At 36.1% G+C, this 8,836-nt stretch overlaps 2 protein-coding genes across 2 annotated transcripts; both read right to left on the bottom strand.

Moving 5' to 3' along the window:
• Window positions 1-3,101: 3,101 nt before the first annotated feature.
• Window positions 3,102-6,109, bottom strand: LOC145097980 (putative metal-nicotianamine transporter YSL6). The gene is made up of 7 exons (XM_079035667.1): window positions 5,460-6,109; window positions 5,218-5,390; window positions 5,037-5,134; window positions 4,824-4,961; window positions 4,563-4,752; window positions 4,260-4,401; window positions 3,102-4,168 (listed from the first exon to the last, which is right to left on the bottom strand). The coding sequence occupies exons 1-7, from the start codon at window positions 5,842-5,844 to the stop codon at window positions 3,234-3,236; spliced, it is 2,061 nt and encodes a 686-aa protein (XP_078891793.1). The 5' UTR covers window positions 5,845-6,109; the 3' UTR covers window positions 3,102-3,233.
• Window positions 6,110-8,014: 1,905 nt separating this feature from the next.
• Window positions 8,015-8,212, bottom strand: LOC145100842 (small ribosomal subunit protein eS28x). The gene has a single exon (XM_079037962.1). The coding sequence runs from the start codon at window positions 8,210-8,212 to the stop codon at window positions 8,015-8,017; it is 198 nt and encodes a 65-aa protein (XP_078894088.1).
• Between the last annotated feature and the right edge of the window lie 624 nt (window positions 8,213-8,836).

Below are 8,836 nucleotides of genomic sequence, written 5' to 3'. Positions count from 1 at the left end.
AAACGCAGAGCGTAAGCACGAGAAAGAGAAGAAATGATCAAAGAAACTCGGAGCCCTTGCACCCTTTTTATAGGGCTAAACCCCTTTCGGTACGCTGGGTGTACGAGGCTACGCGGGGCGTAGCGGACGTCATCGCTTATGCACTTTAGATGGGAGGGCTTTTGTCCGATGGGAGTGCCTGTTGGCCGATGGGACGAGGCCTCTATCCTCTGGTACGCGGGGCGTAATTAAATTTCCAAACTTCTAAATTACATAACTTTTGCGTACGAGCTCCGTTTTTTGCGTTCTTTATATCCACGCGTAGGTGAGAATGTACTCTACAACTTTCGTTTAGACTCCGTCGGCTAGTTTTGAATTTATTTTTAATTATATATTTTTAATAGGCCATGACATAAAAAGTCCGTTAAACATCCATAATTTATTCATCTGGTGTCCGTTTTCGTTAGACTTTTTACTGTTGTGCTACTATTGACGAGATCTTTGATTCTCATTTAGGTTGTGCCGGCCACAAATCACTCGATCACTGTTTCGAGTTTTTTTAGCTTTCTACTGCCACGTCGGAACTTAGAAAAAGCATAACTTCCTCATACAAAGTCAGATTTGGGCGTTCTTTTTATGCGCGTTCACGTCTTAACATAATCTACAACTTTTTTTTAGATACCTAAGGTTAAAAAGTGTTTTATTGAAACTTCACGTTTTTACGTTTCCCAGTGTTTCACCAGTTTTGCTGCGGATCTTCGATTGGTCATAACTTCTTCATCATAACTCGGATTTTAGTGTTCTTTATATATTTGAAAACCTTGAAACGGTATTTACCACTTAATACTATCCAATTAAGATTCCGGAACCATTCATTTTTGACGATATAAATCCATTATTACAAAATATAAGCTACAATACTTGACTCTAAGTCATTACATCGGCTGAAATATCAGGTTGTAACAGACGTCCCTATTGTTACTTTTATTGCGCGTTTGGTCTCTTCCACCCTTAAAAAGTCTACTTTTCCATGCCTAATATTTTTGTATCTTTATATTATCATGTATGATATTATAATTAAGAATATATATATATATATATATATATATATATATATATATATATATATATATATATATTAGATATATGGGCTTACCCCTCTTATCCCTTCCCTCTCTATGTTTCTCTCTTGTAAAACCCAACAAAGCTGCAGACGTGCACTCCATCAAGAGACAAAGTTTTACTACCCGTCGTCCCCTCTATCGCCCCCGGCGTTCGTTGCCACTGATGTATGACGCTATCACCCTTCACCCTCGTCTATCCCTCCCCTCCTTACAAAATTTGAACCCTGGCTGACTTCAAACTTCAAAATCATGCGTCTATGTTCCTCCTCTGTGATTTAAGAACCCTCCCATTCCTCCGTTGGTGTTCCCCTTCCACACACCTTCCAATCCCTTCCCTCTCGTGTGATACTGATAAAGAGGTCGATTTATGCATGATACCTATCCAATTTTGAAGGTGAGAAATTGATTTTTGGATTCATCCTATTAAGCTAGTGTTTTAGGTATCTAATTTCTCTAATGATAGGTATCTGAGCAGCTCTTTGTTTGTAAATTAGATCCCCATGCATGCTTACACTTTTCTTTCTGTCAAATTTGATTGGTTTGGATGGATATAGGATTTCATCCCCCTTTTGATCATATCTTTGATCATATTTGCTACCTAAATGTGATCAGGTTTTGTCGATGTTGCAGCCCAACACCCCTCGATGGTGGAGATGGTGTTAGAGATGGGCAATGACTGTGAGGGTGTGTCGATGTAGGGTAGCAAAGGAAGTATTTTATTAAACAATTTTTTGAATAAATTAATAATATAAATAATTAAAAAAAAAATTATTAAGCGCAAAATAATGAATGTTCGAGGATATGAAATCGTTTCTTCCTTAAAATTCCACTGCCACTGCTTATGAAGTTGGGAAGACCGTTTCTACCTCGCACATAAAGATAAAGAGATCGAGTGTGCAAGGAAGTTGGGAAGATGAATGAGTTATATGAAACTATTTCTTCCTTACAAGTTGGGAAGATCAATGAGTTATATGAAACTATTTCTTCCTTACACATTCCACATCACTGCTTATGTGGCTACATTTGCACATGTGGCAAATTAAACCGGTTACTTTAGGTTTTGGTGACTAAAATGGCATGACACTTTCTACCTTATGCCCTCCATAAAGCAACAAAAAAAATGTTTAGAAATTAATTAGACCAATTATGGAAACATTGTAGGCCTATTTTCACAAATTCTTATTCTTATATTGAAATAAATTAGAATGAAAAAAAAAAAAATTAGCAGAATTATCGGTACTTTGACATTTTTATTATATGAATTCATACAAACTATTACATCACAATTCACAAACATGGATATCATATCTAAAGAGTGTTTTACTAAAAGGTAACAATTACGAAAAAATATTTACAATAATATAGTACTTTTACGATTATTTCCCTTTTATTTTTTTAATTTTTTTAAATAAAATAAAAGAAATCATGTTAATTGTGTTTTCACGTTCACATTACTTGCAAAACCATTTGGCAACTCTTAGCACCACTGCTGGGCCTGAGTGCGCATACACCTATGGAACCTACCACAGCCACCTTTGCCAACCTTCAACGATTGAAGTCTACTGGTTTTTAGTTTTTTTCGTAACAAGCATTGCCAGTAACACCTAGTCTACCTGTTGTGTTGTGCAGTGACATCGTCAACTTGAGAACATTGTTGAACTTCTCCTCCCCAAACCACACTGTACATCCGCCGACGAACCCATTCATAACCCTCGGTATCGTCTGTTAAACAACCCCTCCCCCTCCAAATTTCCAAGTTATAAGACACTGATTAAATGTTTGGCACATGATCTATGAACGTTGTGCATTTCCAACAATTTCCTTTTCGATTTCCAAATTGTTTGGTTGTATTCATATTCCAATGAGCAAACCAAACTCACGATAGGAAGAATCTATCAATATATTCAAATAGTGTTTGGTTGTTTTCATTTGCTGGCAGTTTATGTTTGTTTCTTTAATGAGAAATTATCTTGTTGGTTATCATTTTCCGGCGACAAATGCGAGAAAAAAGAGCAGTGGGGAATTGATTTCATTTATTTTTGTACAAAACTCCATATCTAAAATGCTGTTTCTTTTCTAGTCTAAAGTAATACTAGTAAACAGTTTGGCTACCAAGTGGGTGCTGCTGACTCAACCGGTAACGGAAGGCCCAAAGTACATGCAGATGGGGGGATCGATCCTGAAAATGGAGAGTATTGCGGATGGTATCGTCCATATCCCATCCCCACAAATCAACCCTGAAGCAACCGCTCCTGCATAATCTTCCGACTCTTTTTTATTCAATCGCTCCCACACAAACAAAATCACAGTCCCAACAAACATGTCGATTGCAAAATAAGCTCCGATATAAAACGGCACCGCCATCGCCATTGGAATAGGAATAAAGCGGGAGATCTTGGAAGGAGCCCAGTCCCGTAGCACGTTCAAAACCAACGCCGCCACAAAGAACCCACAACATAACGCCAAACAATGATTCGGAAGCTGAGAGAAACCCTCGACTCCGAGAATCGCCATCTCCCTGTATATAACCGCATACGGTGCCTTGTATGGACTATCCGGTGAACCGATCTCAAAGGCTGTCCAAAACATCCAGAATGTGAGCGGTGCGATGATGCAGCCCATGGCGGTTCCGACTAGTTGACTCACGAACATGGATTTGGCTGATGACAATGTCAGGTAACCGGTTTTGAAATCCTGCATCAGATCGGCGGCGGTTGAGACGATCGACATCATAACACCGCATGCTGCTAACCCTGCTAATACCCCTCCATTGCTTCCGACTAACGAAGAGATGATGAAGAGACCGATTTTTCCGTACGTTGAAGCTAAACTCCAGTCTGTGAGACCGGTTCCGTAGGAGTTGCAGAAAGCAAGGGCAGGGGCGATTATGTATGAACACAGCACCAGGTACCATTTGAGGGGTGGGAATATAAGCGGCATTGTAGCTGTTGATATTGCAGCCAACCCTACATACCCACACCCTGCAAACCATGTTGGTATTCCGTCTTTCAGAAAAACTTCATCCCTCTTCTGTTGCTCTAGTTGTGACTTGGATGTCTCAGACTCTATATATTATAGGAGGAGAGAAATCAAATCAAATCAGGCAGGCATATTGTTATGTTATATAACATCAACTACAAGTTAAATTTTACCTACCTGGTAACTCTTTTCTTACATTCACAGGGAGATCTTGTTTGGTTTTGGTAGTGTTGTTCCACACAGCGTTAATGGAGATCAATATTATCTTCACCAAATTGTAAAGCCCATCTCCAAGAATAAGGGAAATAGCTATGAACACCTGGTACAAATAATATTAACATTGCTTGAGTCAAGCATCATAACTCTCTCTGTTAAATGCACATTGCAGGAAATAGCAACCTACTTTACTACTTTATTTTTCACCAATTAATTAAAAAAAAAAAAAAAAAAAAAGGAACCTATGTTATGTATATTGTATACCTTGTATCCATAGAGACCTTTGAAATCATTGCTGTCTAGATCAGCTGGATACCAGTCACCTGCACGAGTGGAAATGTAGGGCCAAAGAAAGCCCCAGGACACAATGGCGCCAAACAGAACAGAGCAGTTGACTATGTGTGGGCAAATAAGACCACATCCAATATAAGTAGGACTGAAGTCAAAGTAAAACCTGCATAATTAAACATAGCAAGTCTCAAGTTCATACTTGTAATGCTTAAAAAGCAAAAACAAGAAGCTTACGTATTCTTGAACAGTGTCAACCCAAGACTTGGAAAATTATCAAATCCACATGAATCACCAATACCACCAAAGAACCATTTAAAGCAACTCCAGACAAAGCTTATGCTTAGATACTTTCCAAGACAGCTTACCTGTTTCCTGTAAAAAAAAATATATAATAATAATAAAATCAAATAAACATCAACAGTTTTGAGAAATTGGTTGGTTGGTTACCTTGCAAGGTCGGCACCGGTAGTAGTGTGGAAACTATTGATTAACATGGCAGTGGCAGTTCCACTTGGGTATGTAAGCTTATAATCCATAACCATAACCTAAAATCACGCATAAATGGAGTGTAGTGAATAACAAACATTAAAAAATGAGGCAAGTTGAAGAAACAGCATATAGTTATTACCTTACGAAGAGGAACAAGACTGAAAAGGCCGAGAAAACTGACAACAAAAAGAAAGCCAGTCATCCACAACAATCCTGGATTCTTAACGTCTTCAGCCCGATTACCAGGGTAATCTGAACCGATTAAGTTGTATGTTCTCTCGTCCATAGACAGCAAATAGGATCCAAATCCACCTGCAGATAATTACAAATAAGCTTTGGAAAGGGGATTTGCTTGCGATTGAAGAGGATAGAGAAAATTACCGCTAAAAGCGAGGCCATAGCAAGCAACAACGCAAGTCTGAATGACGGTGTTCTCTTGCCGGGTGAAAGGGCGAACAGAGAATCCGAAATTTTCTAAAAAAGTAGTCCATGATTTGACGAAGAAAAAACCGAGTAAGCCAGCAGCGACGTTTAAGGAAGGGATGATTCCGACAGTGAGATTGAGCTTGTGCGTAATGATGCAAAAAAGCGTCCCCAACAAAGCACTCACGACTAAACCCCTCAAAGTGATTTGATCTTTCCATTCTGGTATGGTTTCTGTTTCTGTTTCTGTTTCTGTTTCTGTTTCTGTAGTGGAGTTGGATGATTCGTGGTGGAGCAATGGTTCCGATATATCCAGTGTTGGTGTCGTGGATTCCTTTCCCATTGTGAAGGATGGAGATCGAGATTAGATTGGATGAGTAGAGATTGTTGAAGTGGATAAACAAACACCAAGATTTTAAGTTATCGGTGAGTGGGGAGACTCCAAGAAAGGAGTAGTTGGCAGAGACGGGATGGAAACCCACACGCCATTATCTACGGCTACACTATTCGAGGTCGGAGACTCCCAAACGTGGCAGAATCACCAATATACACTCTTCGATTCTGATTCCGCAAGAGGGGTGCTTGTTAATTCTTTAAGATATTCTGATAATAACTAAAAATATGAGATAATAATGGAAATATGAAATAACGTAAAATATTTTCTATGTAATGTCTAAAGGTATCTTGGAATTAAAGAGACATGTTTTGATAAATATTAAAACTTTACATGAGGAAAATAAGAAAACGAAGAAAGATCAAATTTTGTGGTTTCATGCCATCACATATTCAACCAATTTCAGATGTTTTTTTTCAAGTTACTTTATTGTTGTATTAGGTCCAATTCTTGAGTCCTACTTTGTATTTTCTTAATATTTTCATTTTTTATATAAAATACATTTGTTTAAAAAAAAGTTAATATATATATATATATATATATATATATATATATATATATATATATATGTATATAGCAAACTAGGTGTGACACACATGTATTAAATGGCTTTATTTAAAAAAAATACATATGAAATTTTAATAATTTGAAAAGTTTGAATTTTATAAGAAAAGTGAGAAAATTTTTGAATTATTAAAATTAATAAGGCTTTAATGTATTGAATACATTACATATATAAACCTTGTCTAATAAATAACTTACATATGTATTACCTTAAATGTTAAATGTGGAATTTTAATTTAATAAAATGAAAAATACAATAAAATTACAAGTAAAAAATAGAAAATTTCAAAAAATCTAAAAAATGTCATGTGTCCAAATGAATGAGAATAGAACATGTGACAAAAAGTTGTTTATTTATTAGGGAGGATTAATATTATTTTTTACACAAACATGTATTAAAAAATACTTAAATTTAATGTCATGTATAATAGGAGTATTTGTGAAAGAAAAAAAAATTCAATTACTTACATATTGTGATAATACTTTTTTTAAGACTAATTTTTTTTAGTATACTTTATTACTAATGCTAAAGGGTATGGTAAAATTTTTATCTATAAAAAGATAGTGTCACATCACCATCAGGTAAGCATTCATCTTTCTTAACAATTTTTATCTAGGATAGGGATATGGTAAATTTTTTACCTATGAATTTAAAAAATAAAAAATAAATAAATGTTTGCATGCACAATGGAAACAAAAATTTTATTTACCACCGGTGAAAGTATACCGGCGACTTAATACCTTTTGCAAAAATAAAGATGAGGAGTGGGTAAAACGTGACAAATCAAATTACCATCGATCATACCTTGCAGTCTAAAACCCTTTTAAAAACAATAGATAATCAAAGATATGCATGTCTAAAACTTTTTTTTTTCTCATTATGTGCTTTTAGGCCCCTCGGGGGGTGTTTGGCTTAGCTTTTTAGAGTGCAAAAGTTCTTTTTGAAAAAGTTACAAAAAGTCAGGTTTTCTTGACTTTTCCAAAAAATTGATTTTCCTTTTATCTAAAATCCAAAAGTTGCTTTTAAAAGTCTTTTTCAAACATCTTTTAGCTTTAATCTTTTTCTAAAATGACTTTTGGCATATGAAAAGCTAAGCCAAACACCCCTTCCATGTCATGACATCCTTCCATATCATGACACATCAGTAAAACTTGACATAACACGACATAGGTGCCGATATACCAACAATGGTGAAAGATGTTTATGATGTTATATTATTATTATGACAGTAGCTTTTGCAATAACTAAAGGCTAGTGAAACACACACACAAGAACCAAATCCAAGACTTAGCTTTTTTGCTTAAAAACATAAAAGAGTTTAGAAAACATGGAACGTCTATGCTATACCTATGCACACACATGACAAAACCAAAACACCAATAAGTTTGGATCAAGATATTAGAGCAAAAGCCCAAAGTTAAGTTGCTATGAAGAATTTAAGATTAACAAGTCTGGCATTTAATCAATAAGCAACTCTCAAGTAAGTCTGAAGTAGAAGATCCAGCAAAATTGGAAAATGTTTACATTACTGACATGACTTGAATGGTTAAATAATCAACGGAGCCTCCTGGCCTCCCTCTCAGACTCGAGCAAAGTAAGAACATCACCCTCTCTCACTGGTCCCTTGACGTTTCTCATGATAAATCGATTCTGGTCATCCAAAAACTTCACTCTCACTTGTGTCACCTGCCCTCTTGAACCAGTCCTACCCATCACTTTAACCACCACTGCATGCTTGATTTGTGACTCCATCTTTCAAATTTCAACCTAAAAATATCATCAAAGGTGCCCTATTAAATTTAGCAACAACCAATCCAATATACAACAAATGGACAAATTGACTAACTTGTGTAGTTATAGAGACAAGAATAATGTCTTTGACATGATGGTAATAACAAGTTATAATATGCAACTGGTTTAGATTAGGAAAACTGTTGTTAATCTACTTGTGAGCGACTCTATCAACAATTCAATTCCCCGCTGTATCCGAGAGATACTATATTGTACGATGAAACAAAAGGGGCTTGTTATTAGCAACACGATCGAAATCAACTTGTATCTGAAGGTGCTGATTTAACATGACAATAACAGAGAGGATATCAAATCCCACACTAAAAATCGAAAAGCTAATGAATAAACAAACCAGGTGCGATTATGTAGTAATAAACGTTCATTGAAACACCAATAATCCCTAAAAAACATCAACTACCGATTTATTAGACTACGTTGATTCAATTATCATAGTTATCATAACCAGCTAAGGGATCACAACAAATCAAAGAGGTGATGGTGATTAGGGGAACTACCTCGCGCAAAGGGAACTCGATGATGGTGGAAACTACAACTAGCAAATGCAAACGGTAGAAACCCTAGAGA

Source organism: Lactuca serriola, chromosome 4 (genome assembly GCF_051521515.1).
Source record: "Lactuca serriola cultivar US96UC23 chromosome 4, Lser_US96UC23_V15, whole genome shotgun sequence".
NCBI classification, from domain to species: domain Eukaryota; kingdom Viridiplantae; phylum Streptophyta; class Magnoliopsida; order Asterales; family Asteraceae; genus Lactuca; species Lactuca serriola.
The sequence above is the reverse complement of the archived record's forward strand: the minus strand, read 5'-3'. Positions and strand labels throughout refer to the sequence as shown.